Raw genomic sequence first — 23,368 nt, 5'->3', positions numbered from 1 at the left:
AATGACACAATTTACACATACACAGAATAGAGCTGGTTAAAGAGAAAATTTAAGTAACAAGAAGATACTGTTCAAAGTAATTAAACTGATAGACCTCTTTCCAGGTTAAAGGCATGTGCTCAGCCTTCCTAAGCTGACCTACGCATCTGTTCCTAGAATAAATTTTATCTTGTCATTGAAATTTAGTACACTGAAATATTTAGTACACCGAAATATTTATAGCAGCACTTTTTGTGATAGCAATGAATTGGAAACAAAGTAGATGTCAATCAACTGGGGAATGGATAAACAAATTGTGGTCCACAGATGTAATGGATTATTATTTGCTGTAAGAAATGATATGCATGCTGAATAAATAGAAGCATGGAAAGATCAATATGAACTGATGCAGAATAAAATAAGTAGGGCCAAGAAAACAATATATACAGTAGCTACAACAATGTAAATGGATAGAATGACCAAAAATTAAAAAGTAAATGTAACAAGATCATAAGACCAAGCAAGGCTCCAATGACTCCACATGAGAGGACTCCCTCAACCACCCCTTTGTGGAGGCGGGAAGCCCACAAGTGTTACACATTGATACATTGAAATGTATGCTATTTTTTTTTGTCCTCTTAAAAACATAATTCATTATTCAAGACAGCTCTTTGGGAAAGGGACATTTGGGATAACTATGATAACATAAGAAACAGAAGACATCAATAAAATCCTATTTTTAAAAACTACTTTAGAATGCAATTTTAAACAATTTTTTCTATAGTATTCTTTTTTTTTATAACTTCAGTGTTTGAATTTTAGATTGTTGAACTGGGTTCTCCTTAATTTACATGGGGCAGGGGACACTTTTTTCAAACCAATTTGGTTTATATATTCCCTAGTGAATGTATTTTGCACCTTATGTTTAATGGATATTTTTTGATTTCCCATTCAAAATTCAGCTATCACTTATGAATGCTCTATTTTATCCTATCTTCCAATGGAAAACTGCTATTTACTGCCACCTACACAGGTTCTTTTCACATACAAAAAAGCTGTTAACTGCTTTTCACTCACTCAGCACTTTATTCTTTTTACTAAATAAAAAATTTTAAGTATATTGTAGGGGAAGCTTTGTGAGATAGATAGTCAGGCCTAGAAATACAAGTTTCCTGGATTCAAATCTGACCTCAGATACTTCCTAGTTGTTTGATCTTGGGCAAATTACTTAACTCCAGTTGCCTAGGCTTTATTGCTGTTCTGCCTTAGAATCTATACTTAATATCAATTTTAAGACAGAAGTTAATAATTTATTTTAAAAAAATAAAAAAGTATACTATATTACAAGTGGAGAAAATGTTTCTTGTTCTTTTGTCAGTCACACTGTATGTCCATCATCATTTTGTCTTCACTCTTACATGTCAAGGCATATTCTAATGCCTTAATCATTTGTAATTTTTATGTATGGATTCTCTATAAGTTTTCCTTTAATTTCCATCAATTCAAATTAATTTTCTATTAATTAATTACCATTAATTAATATCTTCACTTGATAACTATCAGAATCTAGATCAGATTCAATTGTATTTTATAAGTCACAATACTATTAATTTATGCAGTCTAATATTTTTATCTGCTACCAATCAGCTATGACCGTCATTGTTGTCCCTACAAAAAGACAATCATGAAGTTGCATGTTGTACAATCCAAAATTTTTTCCAATAATTAATCTAAAATAATCAAAGAAGATATCCAGTGGCTACAAATTCACTTATTCTCTACAGTTTCTCAAAACAATAAACTATGGCTTCTCTTTTGTGGAGTATTTAAGAAGTGATTACTCTATTATTTAGTGTTATATTAATCTCACATCCCATAAACAAGGCAATTTTTTTCTATTAGTTGGAAATGTACATTCCAGAGTGAAATAAAGATAACCAAGTAAAAATATGTATAATAATTATAATAGTGTAAGTGAAAAGAGCACGCTAAAAGGAAAATGAACTCAGAATAAATGAAAAACTAAGGATGGTTGTTGAAGGCAAATAATGAAGCATTCCTCATATAGCAGAAAGAGAAGTACGCAACTTACTAAAAGAGAATGCTGCATACCTTGTCAGATGTTATCATTGTGCTGGATGCTTTTGCTTAATTGTTTTTGTTACAAGAGGGGGGTCATATTGGAAGGGAGGATAAGGATTTCTTTTTCCCTTTTACAAAAGATTTTAATGTAAAGGCAAAAGACAAATAAAAAATTTCCTAAAGATTAAATGGGCTTCAGTTACAACTCGAATAATACTTATTAGGTTAAACATAAAAAGGAAACATAGTGGTTATATCTGTACATCAAAGGTCAAGGGCTCCTTATTTCATAGGCTTATATGTTCACCAGAGCACCCAAGCAATGCACCCTCCTCAATATGTATAGTAGCCTCCTCTACACCTTAGCAAATAGTCTTTTTGTAGGTTGTTGCAGCTGAAAACAATTCATCAGCTGTTGGCCAACTGGAAAATGAGCCTCCCAAATTTAATTACTGCTAGTCCTCAGCAGACCCAACACATAGACTATATATTGCTTGTGTTCCCCCTAGCCTTCAAAAAGTAATGATAACCACCACATCATGTTGAAGTATTAGAGCAGAACTTCAGTGGAATATTCTGACTCTAACAATTATTATAAATAGTAGAATAAGTTACTATTTTCTGTCTTTAAGAACAGCACAGAGAGTAGTCTGATATAATAGATAAAGAATTAGTCTCAAAGTCCAGGAGACATGGGTTCAAATCCCTCCTCTGACATAAACTGGATATATAATCAAGGACAAGTCAATTAACCTCTAGTTTGTGTCAGCCACTCTGAGTTGTAGAATAGTTACTTATCTGCTTTGTATAAGGGTAGTTCTTCACTGAAAGTTTTTACATTGATATCATAGGTCTGAATTATACACAGCCCACTCGCCAAAAACAAAACAAAACAACAACAACAACAAAAAAAAAACAAATGGACAATCTCTCTTTTTTCTTTAATGGTTTTGGTGCAATGTTCCTGTTTCTTCAAGTGTTATACTCCTATATAGTTACAATTGCCTAGAGTTATACATTTTTTATTTAAAACCATAAAATTTATTTTTCTAACCTGGGGTTTCTGAAGAATTGGACAATGGAGCAGAAGCTTCAGCTAACGCAGCTAATGTAGCTAATACTGACGTAGATGAGTTTCCAAACTGAACAGCAGATACTCCCGTTTCATCTATATATTAAAGAGGAGAAAAAATAGGACACATTAGTTAAGAAACTTTAATCAGATTCATAGCTTTGAGCAACTACCTCCTTTTGGATCAAACTGAGATAACAGATTTATCAAAAACTAAAATGTTAGTGCTTTGTCCAATATCATCTTTCTTTAGGTTATCTGCCCAAATATTTACCATATATCAAATTTCCCAAAGAAGGAAAATACAACTCCTATGATCTTACCCTGATTCTCCAACAGTCCTTCCTTAAAATGGTGAATACCTACTAAAGCATAAAATCCCAACAGCTACCCTACATGCATCTCAATACCTGTTGCCTTGGATGAATTTTCTGAGGATACCAGACCTGTTAGGTTCACCACCCCTCCAGGTCCAATGATAAACTGTGGTGTTGCAGCATGGATCGTCACAGTGTCAGGGCTCTCAGGGTTTGTATTTATTTGGTTCTGCATTGCAATCTAGGGAACAAACAAAAATAGATTTTTTAGAATAACTGTCAGAAAAGCACAGGTTTTCAATGTAATCCAAAAGCTTCTCTTAAAGAAACTATATCTAACAAAGTTGTCTAGTGGTATACTGAGTGTCATATGTTTGAATCTCAACCTCAGCCTGTTTGTTAGGTAAAAGCAACAAAATATTAAGAAAGGAGAAAGTGGTTAAGAGCAGTGTCTGATGAAATTACCAATACAGCATTAGAGATGTGGGAGCTATTAGGAAATTCATGGAGGTCTCATTGCAATAGAAATGCTCCACTCATGTTAACTGGTCCTCAACCTCTTGATTCCCATACCTAGAAATAAAGGTTGAACACCAGAATATCTTAGTCTCCCTGAACAAAAAAAGCTTTTAAGTTACTGGTAGAAAAACAAGAGTCACAGTCAGCATTAAAAAAGAGAAAAGGATAAAAGTTAAACTGGGTATGAGGAATTTAAAAACAAAGAGGTTAAGGCAATGGCCAAAGAAGACAATTTATGTCGAGTTGGAGGAATTGCTTCTTAATGATGAAAAGCAATCAGGCCCTAAAAGAAATAGCCAGTAGCTATCCTCACTAGAAAGATGAGGGCCCTCAGAAAGCCTTCTGAAGTGGCAGCTAGGAAAATCAATGTACAGAGTCAGGGCTGAAGAAAGGAGGTCTTGTTTTTAAATCTGGCCTCAGACATTTTCTACCTAAGTGACTTGCCCAGAGAGAGAGAAAGAAAGAGTCAGACATAGAAAGATGAAGGAGGGAGGGAAGAAAGAAAGCCTTCTGAAGATAACAGAAATCAGAAAGGAATATAAAAGTAAAGTAAGGATCCAGAAGCCAAAGAATGCTTAGTTCATTGAACAGACATTAATGTAACTATTGAGGTTACATATTTTTATTTAAAATATACATAACTTACCCTGAAAATTTTCGAACTAGTCTCCAAATAAACTATCCAAATTTTTAAAAAATTTTTTAAAAACCAGCCAAGTGAATAAAATATCTAAAAGAATCCAGAAACAATTACATATCACATAAAATAATGACTTATTAATCATTATTTAGATATTAAAAGTTTAGAGACTCCCCAAGATAGAGAAAAATAAATCAGATGAATTCATTTGGTAAAGAAAAACAAAAAGGAAGAAACAAGAGAAAGGAAAAACCTTGTCCAAAGCACCTGGGAGGCAAAAGCCAACAATTCACAACATGATAAAAGCAGATATTATTACATAAGTTTTCAAATTAAAAGTTAAAGAAAATTACCTGTAATATTTCTGCCAAATCTTCATTTCCATTGTCTATTGAAATATCCAAAGCAGTTTTACAAAATTTGCTTTGTGTGTGGACATCAGCACCATATTTAATTAAAAGTTCTACCACCTCTTGATGATTATGTTCTGTAGCCCAGTGAAGTGCTGTCATTTTTAGCATGTCTTTTGCATTGACATCAGCGCCATGCTGCAAAAATGGTTTAAAGCCATAGATTACTTAAAATACAAAATACTATTCATATAGAAAATGAAATTAAAACTGGTATACATGCCTATAAGTAAGAACTTACAACAGAGACATATAATCACCATCTTTTATCAATGCTGAAATTATCCAAATGTCCTACCTATCAGTTATTCTTATGTTAAACTGACTTTTCTAATTGCTTTCTTTCTGATACATCAAAAAGCCCAAATTATTTTGTTGTGTTTTTGTAGGGTTTTTACCCCTCAATTATTCATAAGTGTGGACATGGAAATCTAGGAAAGAGAACTAGAAGAGGGAACAAAATCCTTCAAGTACAAACCTCTTTTAATGTTCCTTAAGGGTCTAGGAATTTTATTTTTAAATGTACACACTATTAATAAGGCAAGTCATTGAAAGTCATTTAAAATAGAGGATTAAAGCCAAAGAGTATAATTTTTTAATCCACCACTCCTGACCACACTTTTTCAGATTCTCTTTTCTCAGTGTTCTGTACTCTCTCTGTGGAACTCTTAAAATCTCAGAGGAAAAAATTCCTATTCAGATTATATCATTGTTTAAACTAAAACAAACAAACAAAAACTCACTCATGCTAATGCTATTTTCAATTATCATTCTTAAAAAAAAGATTATATATACATATAAAACTAAAAGTCCAATAGATAAGTAGTCAAAAAATAAGGACAGTTTTCAAAATATTGTAAACCAGTGATGGGCAAACTTTTTAAAGAGGGGGCCAAAGGAAAGGAAATGCTCATCTATCAGTCTGTTTCTAAGGCAGCTCTTTCGAAGTTTCATTGTGTTGTATCCTACTCATTGTATTCGTCAGATTAGGAATAATGTTGCGCTGCTGGATAGAACCTTTCAGGGGGCTGCGGCTGGCCCGGGGGCCATAGTTTGCCCATCACTGTTGTAAACTATTAACAACTTCATGAAAAAATTCTCCAAAATACTAATAATAAAAATACCACAAATCAAAACAACTTTGAGGTTTTATCACATACCCAGAAAATCGGTAATAATGACAAAAGAAGGGAACAGTTGGTATAGGTGGGGATGTAGAAGAAAGGCGCATTGGTGCACTGTTAATATAGCAAGAATAATCAGTAATCATTTTGGAAAACAATTTTAAATTATGCAAATAAAGTGACCAAAATCTCTACACTCTTTGACCCAGAAATTCCATTACCAGGCTTATAGCCCAAAGAGGCCAATCATAAGAAAGTTTCCACATATTACAAGACATATTCCACATCTTACAAAACAACACTTTCTGTAATAGCTAAAATTTTGAATCAAAATAGATGTCCATGGATTGTCTCAATAAACTGTATGTTTCAACAAATGTCTCAATAAACTGTATTGTATCAATGTCAGAGAATACTACTGTGCTGTAGGAAATGATGAATGTGATAAACATGTAAAGATTCATATGAACTGATGCACAGTAAAGATCTAAGAAAATAACATACAATGAATACACCAATATAAACAGAAAAAACAACCATGCACACCCAAAAAAATCAAAAGTAAATATTATAAAACTTTAAAGAACTTATTTGAAACTGCCTCAAAAAATATAAGACATTTCCACTCCACAATTCCTGGATAGGTGGGAGGGCCACAAGTGTTACACATATTTTCAGACTTTTTTGAAACATCGATTAGTTATCCTATTTTCCTCTTTTTTTTAATTTTTTGTCTCTAAAAATATTATTTCTTATTAAGGATGGGAAAAGGGAAAGGAAACAGGAGAAACCATAGTTTAAAAAAAATCAATGAAAAAACAATTTAAAAAAAAAACATTGAAAAACAATGTTTTCACAGAAAACTCTACTTTGCTCAAGAATCTAAGAATTTTCAAATCTGGTCTCAGATACTTCTTAGCTATGTAACCCTGGGCAAGTCACTTACCATCACTGCCTAGCCGTTCCTGTTCTTCTGCCTTGGAATTGATATTTAATATCAATTTTAAATTAGAAGGTAAGGGTTTAAAAAAAAAAGAATCTAAAAATCCAGTAGAGATAATTCTCCCAGAAAAAATAAATTGTAATAGGCAGTTTTTCTTTCCATTAACTATTATTAAATTTTAAATATTTTATTTCAATTTTAGATTCATTTTGAAAGTTTGGAAATAAAAAGACAAACCTTAAGTAAAACTTCTACTATACTTGCATGGCCTTCAGATGCTGCCATGTGTAATGGAGTTCGGTCCACTTTAGTTCTGGCATCTCGGCTTACACCAGCTCGGAGTAATACTTCTGTGGTTGAATAGTGCCCATATTGTGCAGCTAGATGAAGTGGAGATGTACCCAACTAAAATTCAAAATATATGTAATATTAAAACTCTTGATTTTCAGGTATATATTACATATCTATTTGTATTTAATTATATCCTTCTTAATAGGATATTTAAAAACATCCCTATAAAAATTCAACAATCAATATCTTCATTTTACAAAGAAAAAACCTAGGCAGAGAAATATTACCTGGTTAGTCTGTGATTTCACAGTCGGTAAGAGAACCAGAAATAATCCTGACTTCTAAAGCCCCTATAATCTACCCACTAAATTCCTGCTTACTTCATAAAGTCCAATATAAAGTTTTAATATAGTAAATTGTTTATTAGCACAGGTAAAATTTAAAGGGTGCAAACTGGATGTGATACTTCAGGTGAATTTGTCAGGTGAATTTGTCAGAAAAACACACCAACCACAGCCAATACCAATTTAGAGTACATATAAGTTTATGGATAAAACAGCAGCATAAAGAAGGCTGACAGAAGACCATAAGTAATGCTGACTCACAAAATACAAAAAAAAAAAAAAATCTTTTGCCAGACAGGCTGGTCCAGTAACATAATCCAACTGCTCAAGAGCCCTAAATTCTCAAATTCTAATAGACAGTCATAATGCTAAAATTATGCAAGTTAACTTGTAAAATTGTTCCAACAAAAAAAAGATTAATTTTAAAACCTACAAATACCCAAATGGATACGAGATCTCATGTGGAAGTATTTTTGCACAAAAGAAATCACAATCCATCCTGTTGTCCTATGTCACGAGGTAGGGGGTTGGGAAGGAGAATAGTATTTAATAGGCTGGACCCTCCATGAACATTTCTCATAATTGTCAGGGCAATTAATGGAGAATTTAGAGATACTAATCTCCTGATGCTTATAAACAGCCCATCTTTTTTTCCCATCATCTTTTTATTTGATGGTATCATTTACATTCAAAAATAAATGAGAGTAAAATCCTAGGATGTTTTTTTAGTGGGAGGAAAAAAAAGGCAAAACTTTTCTTTACCCAGTCTGTTGTAAAAGGAGCTCCATTTGCCATCAAAATCCGAACTTCATCATCCTGACCTGCTCGTGCTGCTTCTAAAAGCTTCTTTCCCAAATCTACCAGGGACATCTACAAAAATAAAAAATATATAGTTCCATGCTAAATTTTAACTTTAAATTTGAAATTCATGAACATCAGTTTGGTTTTTTGGCTTCCTTTCTCTATAATTAATTAAATCCTTAATTATCCTGTAGGAAAGAAAAAGTATATGGCTAATCTACCACTAAAGACAGAGCAAAATCAATTAATACTTAGTTTTTAAATATATTTGGATGAGAGAGACATATTCATATTCCTAATTATGCTTCGCTTAGGATAATATTAAAATTAGTTTTTAATTCATGCACATTCAAATACTACAAGGTGAGAAGAGTAGACAGTCACAAGAGAAAAATACCCCCAAATTAAAAACAGATAAACAAGGTTGATTACATTGCATTCATATTGTAAGTACTAAATATCAGAAATATTATTTGTCACAAGAATAATGTGACATTAGTTATTTTTCTCTGATATTGATATAAATAAGAAGCAACCTATCATATATTTACAATTAGAGTGGCAGTTATTCTGAGTTTTAAAAAAGGTGATGTCTTCTACACTTTTGCATATTATTAAAATTCTTCCAGGAAAGGACTAGATATCAGCTATACCAGATATTTAGGTAACAAAAGAAGAATAAAAAATTCTTTTTAAAATTTTATTGATGACTTTCATCTTCTTACAACACAATCACTCCTCTCCTAAAACAAAGAAAAAAGCAAGTGAAACCAGACCAAACATATTCCATTCAACATTCTACACCTGAAGTCCTCCATTTTTCCACTGAGAAAATAACGCTATCTGTTATCTGAGACCAAGATTGACCATTGTAATGAGCCTTAAGTGAGTAGTATTTTAGGAATGCTTTTGCTTATATTATTGCTGCTTTTCTGTATAATCTCTTGGTTTTATTTTCTTCATTTTGAACAATTTGCCTAAGACTTTCCATATTTCTCTAAATTCCTCATATTTGTTTCTTATAGCAACATAACAATTAGTCAAAATATTTAATAATAGCTAGCATTTATATAGTGCCTACTATGTGCCAGGTACTGTGCTAAGCACTGTGGATAAGGAAAAAAAAAAAGGCAAAAGATAGTCCTGGTCCCAAGGAGTTTACAATCTAATGGGGGAGACAAGCAAATCTTATAAGCTTGTATAGGAATATACCACAAGCTCAAAATAGGAAAATTTATAAATAGAAAATAATTGAGAGAATGCACTCTAAATAAGAGAGGTTGGAAAAAAATATAAAAGATAGAAACTAATTTGAAACTTAAAGGAAAACAGGAGGTGGAGATAAAGAAGAGATTCTAGAACAGGGGACAGCCAGAAAAAATGCTGGGAGCTAAGAAATAGTTTCTTGTTTTGGGATAAGCCAGGAGATCAGAGTATAATTAGGTGTCAGAAAATTGGAAAGGTAGGAGGGACAAGGTTTGAATGATTGAGAATTTTGTATTTTGGGGCAGCAACGTGGCACAATGGATAATGCCAGGTCTGGAGTCAGTAAGGCCTAAGACATTTAGTTGCTATATGATTATGGGCAAGTCACTTAAACTTTGCCTCAGTTTTTTCATATATAAAATGAGCATAATAATAGCACCTATCTCCCAGGGTTATGAATATTAAATAAGGTATCTATAGAGCTCTTAACATAGTGCCTGATACATAATAAGCATAGTATGAATGTTATGTCCTTTAGGTTACAGGGAGTACAATTGAATTTACTGGGGATGGGTGGGTGGTGTTTGTATAACATGGTCACACCTGAGTTTTAGGAAAATCACTCTGGTGGCTGAGTGACAGATGAACTAGAGAAGGGAGAGACTTGAGGCTTTTAGAACCATTTTTGCAAAAATTCAGGTGTGAGGTGACAAAGGCCTGAACCAGAGTGTTAGCAAGGTCAGCGGAGAAAAGCAGGAATATGAGGGTCACTGCAAAGGTAAAATCAATAGGCCCTGGCAACAGAATAAATGTGGACTGGGGAGGTGGGGAGAGATAAAAGGTAGTGAAGAGTCTAAAATGGCATCTAGCTTGAAAGCCTGGAGATACTGGGAGGATGATGTAAAGAAGGGAAGCAGGGAGGAGTTTAGGGAGAAAAATAATGAATATGGTTTGGGATGTATTGGGGTGTAAGATGTCTACTGGATATCCAGTTCAAGGTATCTGAAAGGCAGCTGGAGATGTGAGACTGGAAGTAAACAGAGAGGTTATGGCAGGCTAGGCAGGTTGGAGAATCACCAACATAGGAGAAGATGATTACATACATCACAATTTGTTCAGGTTTTGACCCATTAATGAGTAGGTATTTAGTTTCCAGTTTTCTGCTACCACAAAGAATGCTATAAGGAAGATACTATTATATATGGGACCTTTTTTGTTATGTTTGATCTCGTTGGCAGAGCAGAAAGGAAGCTAAACAAATGAAGGGGATGGGAAGAAATCCTCACATAGCTGTCCTCTCCAGCACTATCTATACTTTCTCTCATAGCTGTCACACTGGCTTTCTAGAAAAGAAGTGGGCATAATCCTTTTACTTCTTAAAGTCTACACAATCAAATTTTCTACCCAATTCAAATTATAGTGGGAACAGAAAATCAACCTCCAACTCATTTTCCCTTCTCTCTCTTTTTCTTTTTTTTAAAATTTTTATTTTAAACCTTTAACTTGTGTGTATCGGCTCCAAGGCAAAAGAGTGGTAAGGGTAGGCAATGGGGGTCAAGTGACTTGCCCAGGGTCACATAGCTGGGAAGTGTCTGAGGCCAGATTTGAACCTGGGACCTCCCGTCTCTAGGCCTGCCTCTCAATCCACTGAGCTACCCAGCTGCCCCTCCCTTCTCTCTCAAGGAGTTTGGCACCTGACTCACCATAGAGCTCTTCTCCTCAATTCTTGTCCTTGTACTAGAAGACTTGAATATCCATAAAGATACTCCCTCAAGTTCCCTAACCCCTCTTCAGCCTCCTTAAATGCCATGATCTATTCCTTCCCTCCACCTCAGCCAATAGGTAGAGTACGTGACACAATAGATCTTAACATTATCCATAATTGCTCTCTTCTCTAATTAAAACCTGACCATAATCTCTTACCATTCTACCTCTCCTTACTCCTCCTAAACCCTATTTTACATCCTCACTCATCCTCAGTATTTTCTGTTCTGATACCTCTTACCTCCTTCTCTAATCTCATCCTGGTAATTAGCTGCTTTACTTCTACCACTGCTTTACCTCTACCCTACTTCTAAATCCCCTTCCCCTTGTTTCTTGACAAAACCCAGCCCTGGACCTACCTCTTTGATTACTGTACAAAACTAGAGAAAGTCTCAACCATGTTGACTGAATTATGGTACATTATTCTATCTCAACTAGACCCTTACTTTAGCTTAAGTCCTTTTTACTTCTCCAAAATTACACTATTACACTCCCCACAGAATCTGTTCTAAATCTTTTGTTTCTTCCTCAAGTCCCACATACACTTCTACCCCCTCTTCTCAGCTGAGGACCTTGACTTTTACTTTACCAAAAAAAAAAACCAAGGCGATCTTTTCACCTTCTCTTCATATCAAAACACCTTGCTATATCCCCCCTTCCACTCTCTTCTCTTCCCCCTCATCTCTGATGAAGAGGTTCCTTTCTCCTTACCAAGGCCAACTCCACTTTTGCCTCCTTTTGATCCATCCCCTCCATCTCCAGCAGATTACATCCTTAATCATCTTTTTCCTCCCTCTCCCTGATGCCCCACCTTTCCCTATCTCCTTCACGCTTTTTTCTTATATCCTCCTTCCCTTTCTTGGCCAAAATTCTTGGGGAAAAAATTGTCTACCCCTGTTACCTCCACTGCTCACTCTTTTGCAATGTGGTTTGCAATCACACACTCGACTGCAACTGTTTCTCCAAAGTTACTAACAATCTTTTAATCACCATATACATGACAGTATTTTCTCTATCCTAAATCCTTCTCAATCTGTTGCATTCATACTGTGGCCCTTCTCTCCTTTGGGTTTTTATGATACCGATAATTCCTGATTTGTGCTCTTACCTGTCTAAACACTTTCTCAGCCTCCTTTATTAGTTCATTAACCATACTACACTCCCAATCTGTGGGTATTTCCTAGGGCTCTGTGCTAGGCTTTCTTCTCTTTTCTTCCTATACATTTTTTACATGGGATTTAACTACTACTATCTCTTTATACAGACTCTCTTATCTATAAATCCAGCCCCAATATTTCCCCTGAATTCCATTTCTGTTACAACAAAAGCCAACTGAATATTTTAAATGACACAGGAGATAGAGCACTGAATCTGGCATCAGGAAGACCTGAGTTTTCTAGAATCAAAATTATCTATTCTATCTTCTGAGATCTTCTCTATCTTTATTTGGTTACTATCCTCCCCGCCCCAACCAAACATTTGAAGAATATTCATTCCTTCAATTCTCCTCTAACTTTTTGTCTGTGTGTGGGCTTTATGATATAATCTTTTATTTTAAGAATGGTTTTTGTATTAAAGGGTATAAAATTTTGGTTTAAACTTAAATATTACCAGCTATAATACAATTTTTAATTTATAGTTCTGTGCTTTCCTACATGAATTCTGTTGAAAATTGTCACAGATTAATTTAATAAAAATATTCAATTACCTTTTACTATATGTTACAGGGTGAATTCTGAAATTTTGCAACAATAGTTCAAATGACCTGTAAATATGACATTATAATTTTGCTTAGTAGCTTCTCAAACACTAAGAGAGCCATCTGGTGGAAACTGAAATAACTGTCAATAACTAAATTTTAAATCTGCAAAAAATTAATTGTCATTTACTTTGCAATAAAATCAGAATAAATCTGAATTTATATGCATATCCATATGAAAACAGGCTATTCTTACAATGTCCTTCAATCAGTATTTACTGAACTCCTTTTTTGAGCAAAGTATTGTTAGGGACTGAGAAGGGAAAACAAAGAGGTCAAGAATCAACAAGCACTTATTACTCTGTTGCCAACCTGGTGATAAACCTCTTCAAACTTAGCTATCTATGTTGCTCCTAGACGACAGATGTAAAAGTGATTTTCCAAATACACAGGTTCCTAAGCCAACTAAAAAGTCTATTTACTGAACAATGTACCTGAATTATAGTACTAACAGTACCATTTAAACTTAATTTTACCTAACTACTTGTTATAATGTAATTTCTCTAGGAAAATTTATTACAGAAAAGTTGCTAACTTGTTTTTGATTCAGATATTCCAAATACTACGTATAAAGCTCAAGGATGCCACTGACAGCCAGAAAAGATCCAACTCTACAAAAAGAAATGTTCATAGAATCATGATTTAAAAGAACAAAAAGCTGAGAACAAAATGAGTGTCAAATGTTGAGTAATGGCTGAATAAATTATGGTTTATCAAAGTAATTGAATATTACCATACTATAAGGATTATCAAATATGAAGAATTCAAAGAAAAATTGGAAAGACTGGCATAAAGTGATACAGGGAAGAAAGCAGAACCAAAAAGTGAAAACAAACTCAAAAGAGAAGAGAACAAAACTCTACTTAAAAAAAAGTTAATGTTAATGCCACACTTGTCAATACTAAAGGACTCACCAGACCTTTCTGTAAATAAGCAATAAGCTGTTTTTCAGGAAATGTATCTTTTAAGAGGTTTTATCTGTAACATATCTGGCATGTCAAAACAAAATGTATCTGAAGCTGTTCAGTCATGTTATTGTTCAGTCATGTCCCCTCTACATGGGGTTTTCTTTGCAAAGATACTGGAGTAGTTTGCCATTTCCTTCTGTAATATATCCCCATTTTACAGATGAGGGTTATGTGGCTTGCCAAGGTCAAGCTAGTACATGTCAGAGTCCTAGTGCTCTATCTACTGTACCACTTGTTTTCCTTCATCTGAGGTAGCTTCCCTTATATTGGAATTCATAATACAATGTTTTTCTTGTATAAAATCCTTTTAAACATAGATATTTTTAAAGTATTTTTTTTTAAAAAAGAACTCTATGAATTCCAATTCAAGATGCAAGAAACACTTCTCCCACACACATACCAGAGAAATGGAAACCCTTAGGTTCTACAGCAACAATTCTGTTACTCAGAGTAGGGTATAGATATTCCTAGGCACCAGTAACTTGTCAATAATGTATTATATTCTCATAAGTGAAGATCTCATAATATAAAGAAATGAGAGTTTCTTTCGCTTTGAGCATACTGAATCAGAAAACAATGGATGGCTAGCAAGTAACAATGGCAAGGTTCCAGGGTAAATTTGTGTAGTTTCTCTAGGTAACTACTGAAAGGAGGTAACATTTGAGTATATAGGCTCTGATACTAAGTTTTAAGTAAAATCATCTTCTGTTAGGGTAGGGGAAGTCCTGGTCTTAGCCAGCCCCTGAGTTGGAGCAATTAACCTTCAAGGGAGACAGATGGTATAAAATAATGTATCTTAAACAAACAGTGTGGAGTTAGAGATAAAGGCAAATCCTAATATTTATCTTCCATAAATGCCACTTTCATCAGTCATCTTTTCTACCCTCAAAAAATTTCCAGCTGCCTAAATTACAACCTCATGATGTTCAGACCTTTAACGTCCAAATCAAATGCTACCTCATCTACTCCCTCTACTCTGAGCAATAATTTTCCACTGCCTCCTATATCAGTAAGTACATTACCTCTCAAACTTCATATAGCACTTTGTTTTCTATTTCTCTAATGCATTTGCCCAGTAATGCTGTGTATTACAGTATCTGTGCCATGGTCATATCATATCCCCTCTATGAGGAATAGAAGCACCCTGAGGGGAGGGAAGCTTTTTATCTTCCTTGGTACCTCTTTATGTTTCTGCACTTGGTATGATCTTAATAGATACTAACTGCTACTCCTACATTTCTCTCCCTTTCTCTAGGCATGAAACTCACAAATTTAAAAAAAAAATTTTGTCAACTATATTTCAATATCATTGGTTTCCTTCATATTTTATTTTATGCATTTAAAAATATTACTCTAAAGAAGGGGTACTTAGGCTTTAGCAAAATGGCACAAAATAATGAAGAATCCCTGCTCTAATTTACCACTTTTCCAGTATATCCCAAATACCATAATTAGAATTGTTTCTCTAATGTACTATCATGTTATCTACTAAAAACCTTGAGGCCTCCCCATTCCCTATTCCTGGCTGAAATTCAAGGCTATCCACCATGGGGCATGCTTCCCTCCCACATTCAGTCTCTATGTTTAGCCAAACTGAATTTTCTCTGAACATGGATCCACTAGAAATTTATGCTATATAACTTCAACTAGTACTTCATTGTGACACTGTAACATATTTATTTATGATATGTAACCTATCTCTTCTAGACTCTGTCACAATCACCATAGTAAGTCTCCACTTTCCAAGTCATGAGTCTGGGGAGCAGGCCCAGGTCAGCCATTTCATTCCCCTCCTAGTAGTGCTTCTGACTCCCCAGAGTTCATCACCAGCGCCTGGGCACATACCTTCTTCTATTCCCTACTCCTACAATTTCCTTTTTAAATGTTGTCATCCACCATTAGAATATAAGTTCCTTTCTCTTAATCTCTATTATTATTGCCAGCTTCAAGACAGTGCCTGACACACAACAAGCCTTAATAAATGCTTGTTGCCTATCGGCCTCAATTCCAGCCCTATTCCCAACCTCACTCATCAGATGAACTTGCTTCCTAGTTTCCTTAAAAGATGAAGGCCAATTATGAGAAATAAGTGGTCAAAGAACATGAAGGAAGATCTCAAAAGAAGAAATGCAAACTTTCAAAAACCTATGAATGAAAGATTGTTCTATCACCAATAAGAAAATGAAAATTTAAATGATTCTGAGATTCTCTCATGCCCACCAAATTGCTACAGATAAAAACAGTCAATGTTGAAGGAATTATGGGGAAATGGGCACCCAAAAACTTTTTGAGGTAGTTATGAGTTGGTCTAACTACTCTGAAAAACAATTTAGAATTCTGCATGGTTTCTGAACTCTTTGTATCCTTTAATTCAGCCATCAAACTTCAGGGAATATATATCTGCAAAAAAGGACTGTAACAAAGAAAGATAATCAAAGAAAATATCCATATCAGCACTATTAGCAGGATCAAAAAAACCCAACATTTTTTTAAAAACACCTGAAAACAAAATGGGACCTATCATTTAGAAAAAGCTGAGTAAATTCGGGCATATGAATATATTGGAATATAACTGAGCTGTACTAAATTGTAAATATGAGGAATCTAGAGAAACATGGGGGAACATATATGAATAATGCAGAGCAAGGAGAGGAGAGGATAATATATAGTATTATAATAACAAGCAAAAATACTGCAGAACTCATATTAATTGTGATAACTAATCTTGTTACCAGAAAACCAATGATGAAACATACTCCTTCCCTTCAAAAGTAGACTATTACATATAATTTCAGTTACAGTTTTGCTTAAATTTTTGAGACTACAATGCGGGGCATATATTGGAAAACATTCCTGATTTTTTTAAAAGGCATAAAAAAATTAAATGGGGAGAAAAAAAACAAGGCCAATCCTCATGAATAACTTTAATCTCCCTTCCTCCACATTTCAAAACCCATCTCTCACTTATCCTCTTTTCTCTCCCTCTGGCCTCAAAGGATTACCTTGCCAAGGTGAACCCTTTTACTTTGTCCTGGTTCTTATTCCTTCTGGGAACTTGCTCTAAATTTCCCCCTTCTACTAGCTCCTTCCCCTCAATAAGTTTGTTCAGGTTGTACTAGTAGTTTAGGAGAAAAAAAAATCACTTCCTCCTGTTCCCACACTCCAACTATTATTCCTTCTTCCCCTTCACTGTCAAATTTCTAGCAAAGGTAGTTTACATTTGCTGCCTCTACTTCTTTATCATATACTTTATTCCTTAACCAACTGAATTTGGCTTTTACTGTATTATAAAAAACCCATTATTCTAAAACCACTCATAGCTTATCTCTGATCAAATGTAAAGGTGTTTATTTTCTATTTCTATAGTATTTAACATAAAAAAAACCCCTCTCCTTAATATTCCATTCTCTCCCAAAGAATCATAAGACACTATATTCTTTTAGGTCTTTTATCTTTCCTCTGTTTCATTTGCTAAATTCTCTTTCTCCAACATCAAAAACCTTCTTCAAGTTTATGGTCCTAGCTTTCTCCCCACCTTCTCTTCCCAAGAACCTTATCCACCTACTTGGCTTCAATTATCAGCTCTCACCAAATATAGAATGGCTGCATTTCCAAATCCCAAAATCTCCTACATTTCCAGTTACCTGCTAGACATCTACTTAAATTGCTACTTAGAACGATCACCTAGTACCTCAAATTTAAAACTGAATTCAACTTTTTCATGAGAAAAACTCAACACCACCATTCTCCCAATCTCCCTGACAAGAAACCCCAGTCATCTTCAACTTAACTCTCCTCTCCCTCAGTCCTGACACTGACTGAATCACTTGCCCTATCCTCTTGATTTACCTCCAAAGTATCTATCTCACATCAAATTTCTCTTTTCTATCCACAATGCCACTATCCTAGTTTAGATCTTCACTACTTCTCACTTAGGCTTTCTCACTGAGTTTCCCTCCTCTAGTCAATTCTTCACTTGACAGTGTATTCTTCCTTAGTCACAAATAGGATTAAATCATATCAAAAAACTTCTAATGGTTCCCCAGGGCCTTACAAAAAAAAAACACACTTTTATGTAATCCTTAAAGATTTACAAAATACTTTTTTCATGACTATCCTTTGAGACAAGTAGTGCAAATATTATTCTCATTTTACAAATTAGGAAATAGACAAAAAAAAAATGCCACAGCCTTAGGACCTAATACTCCTGATATTTAGCCCAGGACTCCTTCCATGATTTCACACTTGTCTTACTTAAATTTAATCTAGTATTCAAGACCTTCTACAAACTAGTTCAATCGATCTATATCTGTCACAGGCTCCTTTAAGATCTTAACACAAACATGGGAATCACTACCTCACTGGAAGTGAGTACTAAAAGTCTGACTTTATTTTCCAAATCAAATCTTATTTTTAACTATATGCAAGGAAGGATCTTGTGTTCTCTATATCTCTCAGTCAACTATGAACTATGAATCTGAAAATGTAGTTGGCCATAGAAATTAATACATAAAATTATATGTTCTTATATTTTCATCAAGTATAACTCTGTTGTGAATAAATTATTATCATCATATGAATGAAAAATAGGTATATGGTTCAACAGTTAGTCTTCTCAATTCCATTTTTGATAATATCAGTCTTTGATCTTTTCCACTCCTTTATAATCTTTCCCTCTTAGATAAAATTGAACGTCATTCTTCTAAAACTTTTTCAGCATAGAGTTCTTTTTTTAATATATTCTTCTCAAATATATCTTCTCAAATGTCATTACCATTTCTTCATACGATACAATGTCTCTAAAAGTGATGGAAAGTATTTATAGTCAATCTATCACTGATGAAGAAAACGGACTTTTACATTGACAGTAAATTCCTGGTCAAGTTGTTAATGCTTAAGATATTATCAATCAATCAGCAAGCAATCAAAAAGTACCAGGTACTGTGTTATTATGGTAGCTGATGAACTTTAAAAATATGACTTCTTGCTTTTCAGAACAAAATTTCAGAAAGCTTTGATGAATTATTTTAGGAAACTGACATTTGTAAACAGCTTTGATCACAGCAAAAATCTGCAAAAAAGCAAGAAGTGAATTAATGCAATTTCATATGATTTTATGTTGCAGTATTTTGCTACCTTTGAAATTTTTATTTTCATATACACTTTCTTACATCATTTGTCCTCTTCAACTCTAGAATGAAGGCAATGAGTTAAATACTTTTAAGGTACTTTTTTAATTTTAAATTCTATGATCAATGATGTCCACTTGATATCAGGTCAGACATCCCAGAGGTTATCTACTCTCATCATCAATTTCAATAGATCAAGAAAATTTCTGGTCAATCCTGGGGCCTCCTAAGACAAAAGGGAAAGCTGTGAATATGGCACAATTCTGTAGGATTAGGAAGTCCAATGTGGTCCAGGATCATAAAAACTACTCACGAACACTACTCATGAACATGCTGTCCCTTTCCCATCCCAGTGATTCTGAACTCCTGGCAGTCATTCTTCAGTTCTCCTTCCTCCCTCATTTCTATCTACAACCCAGCCAAGACCCCATTCTAAAGCTAAATTACCACTACTAACTTAACCCTGTCAGTGTCCCATTCTGAAGCTAACCACTTCCCACTCTTAGAATGTCTGTTCCATAGGTAGCAAATTCATTTTCATCTTAAATTCTGTGCTCTTAGAATGTCTGTTCCATAGGGAGCAAATTCATTTTCATCTTAAATCTTTTTCCTTTCTCATCCTTTTCATCTTTTATACTTAAAGTAGCTTGATTTCCTCATGATGACATAGCACTGAACATCATTTCTATAGCACTTGATTGAATTTTCATTTATACCTCCAACTCACTGGTTGAGGTAAGGAGCTAGAATACTCTCTTGCTACCCATTCCTACTTCCAAGGTCTCCCTCTACCACCATCATTCAATAGTGTCTCCTCCTTTGTGGTTCACTCCATATTTATGTCCCAAACAAGATAGTGGTAAGGTACCGAACTTCAGGATACTTTCCTTTCTTTAATGACTGGCTCAGTCTTATTTTCTCCCCAACTCCTGCCCTCATTTTAGGGCATTCCAATATAAATACTAATACTTCTCTCAAGTAATTTAACCTCACAGTTCCTAAACTTAGCTAATTTCCTAAGACCTATTCCTCCAACCTACCTCAGCTACACACAAAGATTTGGGTCAAACCTTTGATCTTGCCATTGCCTTCAAGTATTCCACTTCCAGGTTCATGAATTCTGAAATTCCATTATCTACTAATAATCTGTGATTGTTCCAACTCTCTTTATCCTTGCTATCACTAATCTTGTTTTTTCGTCCTCACCACAACCTCCAGTGCCTAAAAAACTCTTTAATTATTTCTCAGTTCAGTCACTCCTACAACTATATTCTGTTCCCTTTCCTATCCTAAGCCCTCATTAAACCAGTTCAATTCTACACTGTCTTCTTCTTTTGGATCCATTGCTCCTTTATCCTATCACTGATCTTGATCTGCCAACCTTCAGCCTTGCACTGCCTTCACTCCTACTCCATGTCTGTTCAATGAAGCTGGAGAAAAATCACAAAACCATGCTGTTTTAATCCTGAATTTGTTACACAATCTCAAGTGGGCCCTTACTGCAGCAAGGCAATCCTTTTACATATCCCTATGCCACTCACCTCAGCAATTTTTTCAAACCTGTTCATTTCTCTTCAAACTTCCTATGGCACCCCCATCCCTGCCCTCTCAACTGAAAGCCTTGCTTCCTATTTCAATGAAAAAAATTAAATCCATTCAATAAAAGATCCCTCCTTTCACCCCTCTCATGTCTTTTTCCACTAACTACTCCCTCACCTCAAAAGAGGCAGCTCTTCTCCTTACCAAAGCAAACCCTTCTATCTGACCCTTGATCACATCCATACCCATTTTCTCTAGCAGATTAATCTTCTGTCATTTCTACTCTCTCTCTAGTCTTCAAATATTTCCTATCTACTGGGACTCCTTCTCAGCTGCCTACAAACACACTTGTGTCTCAAATTTTATCATCATCATCATCATCATCATCATCATCATCATCATCATCATAATTCCTTATGTGGAAGAGCCTGGGTAGCTCTGAGGGTTGAGAGCCAGGCTTAGAGACAGGAGGTACTAACTCTGTGACCCTGGGAAAGTCACTTAACCCCGATTGTCTATCCCTTAACACTCTTCTGCCTTGAAACCAATACATATATTGATTCTAAGGCTGAAGGGTAAGGATTTTTTTTTTTAACAAAAATAAAACCCTTACTTGGTCTGTCTCTCCTCTCTTTTGTAATAAAACTTATTGAAAAGATCATCTACAATAAGTGCCCCTACTTTATTTTCTCTCATTCAACTGGAACTGCTCTCCCTAAAGTTATAAATGATCTCTTCATTGCCAAACTGAATGGCTTGTCATCCTTCTTGACCTTTCTATAACCTTTGCCACTGTCAATTGCCCTCTTTTCCTTTATATTCTCTTCTCTTTAGGTTTTCTTGGGACTCTTCCCTCCTGGTTCTCCTACCTGTCTGATTGCTTTTCTCCATTACTTTTGCTGGATATTCATACAGGTCATGCCCACTATCAATCATCCCTAGGGCTCTGGGCTGGACCCTCTTTTCTTCTGCTTTTATATTATTTTAACAGTGATTTAATCAGCTCCCATGGATTCAATTAGCACCTCTTTGATTTTTTAGTTGTTTGGAAGTTTTACTTTTTTAATTTTTTCCCAGATTACATGTGGGTACAATTTTCATTGTTTTCTAACATTTTTGCAATCTATGTTTATAACCTCTGTCCATTCCTCCTTCCACAAGACATCAGGCAATATGATCTAAGTTGTAGATGCATTATAATACAATTTATATTTCAAAGTTCATCACATTGTAAAAGACATATCACTTAGAGAAAAATTTCTGCAGGAAATAAAGTGAAGAATGGCATGCTTCAATCTGCATTCCAACTTCAGTTCCTTTTATAGCAGTGAATAGCCTTTTTTATCATCCATCCCTTAGAGCTGTCCTGGATCCTTGCATTGCTAACAATGATTAAGTCATTCACAGTTGATCATCACACTTTATTGCTGTCACTATGTACAGCAGTTGTCCTGGTTCTGTTCATTTCACTTTGCATCATTCTAATTTGTCTCCTCAGGTGAGATAATTTACCCCCAATTTTCTCTCCCTATCTCTTTCCCCAGTGTATTCCTCTTTATTATCCCTTGATTGTTTTCTTTTGCTTTGGTTTTTTGTGGGGAAGGAGATATCCCATCATATTCAACTTAATCTCTTTTCTGTATTCCTGTTAAAAAAGTTCTTAAATATCTTCTATACCTTAAGAATTTTAAGTAGTTTAGGTACTTCAAGTATCAAGATCTTAAGTATCCTGGTTATCACCTTACCTAATAAATCAGTTTAATCCCATTATTTCCCTTGTCTTAAATACCTTAAGTATCTCTGATATCACAGATATCTATAAGTTATCTACAAATCAGTTTAACCCCACTGTTTCCCTTGATAAGATCTTAAATCCTAGTTAACATTTTCCCACGTAGTAATGTGATCAGTTTAACTCCACTAGGTCCCTTGAGATTTTTCTTTTCTTCTTATAGTTTTTTTTTTTAACCCATACCTTCCATATTAGAATCAATACTGTATATTGGTTCTCAGGCAGAAGAGTAGTAGGGGCTAGGCAATGAAGGTTAAGTGACTTGCCCAGGGTCACACATGCAGGAAGTATCTGAGGTCAGATTTTGAACCTAGGACCTCTTGTCTCCAGGCTTGGCTCTCAATCCACTGAGCCATCTAGCTGCCCCCTTCTTGCCTTCTTATGCTTCTCCTGAGTGTCAAATTTGATCACTAGCACTGGTCATTTCATCAGGAATGACTGGAAGTCCTCTATTTCATTAAATGAATATTTCTCACCCTAGAATATTATGCTCAGTTTCACTGGGATGATAATTGTTGGTTGTAGTCCTAGATCCTTTGCCTTGCAGAATATCACATTTCATGCCTTTCAGTCCTTTAATGTAGAAGCTTCTAGGTTCTGTGTAATCCTGATTGTGACTCCATGATATATGAATTAATTTTTTCTGGCTGATTGCAGCATTTTCTCCTTAGCCTGAGGGTTCTAGAATT

General features: G+C 34.7%; 1 protein-coding gene across 3 annotated transcripts in view; it reads right to left on the bottom strand.

Annotated features, from left to right (window-relative positions):
- The window catches only part of GABPB1 (GA binding protein transcription factor subunit beta 1), a 29,309-nt gene extending 20,718 nt beyond the window's left edge, over positions 1-8,591 (bottom strand). For 2 of the 3 annotated variants that reach the window (XM_044662242.1, XM_044662243.1), the window contains exons 1-5: positions 8,484-8,591; positions 7,324-7,491; positions 4,963-5,157; positions 3,544-3,691; positions 3,116-3,229 (exon numbers count right to left, since the gene is read on the bottom strand). In XM_044662242.1, the coding sequence (XP_044518177.1) occupies positions 3,116-3,229; positions 3,544-3,691; positions 4,963-5,157; positions 7,324-7,491; positions 8,484-8,591 (733 nt within the window). The remainder of the gene's footprint in view (positions 1-3,115; positions 3,230-3,543; positions 3,692-4,962; positions 5,158-7,323; positions 7,492-8,483) is intronic. The other variant, XM_044662244.1, reaches the window with a different exon arrangement.
- Between the last annotated feature and the right edge of the window lie 14,777 nt (positions 8,592-23,368).

This window comes from Gracilinanus agilis, chromosome 2 (genome assembly GCF_016433145.1).
Source record: "Gracilinanus agilis isolate LMUSP501 chromosome 2, AgileGrace, whole genome shotgun sequence".
In the NCBI taxonomy this organism is placed as follows: Eukaryota; Metazoa; Chordata; class Mammalia; order Didelphimorphia; family Didelphidae; genus Gracilinanus; species Gracilinanus agilis.
This window is presented reverse-complemented; position numbering and strand designations above follow the sequence as displayed.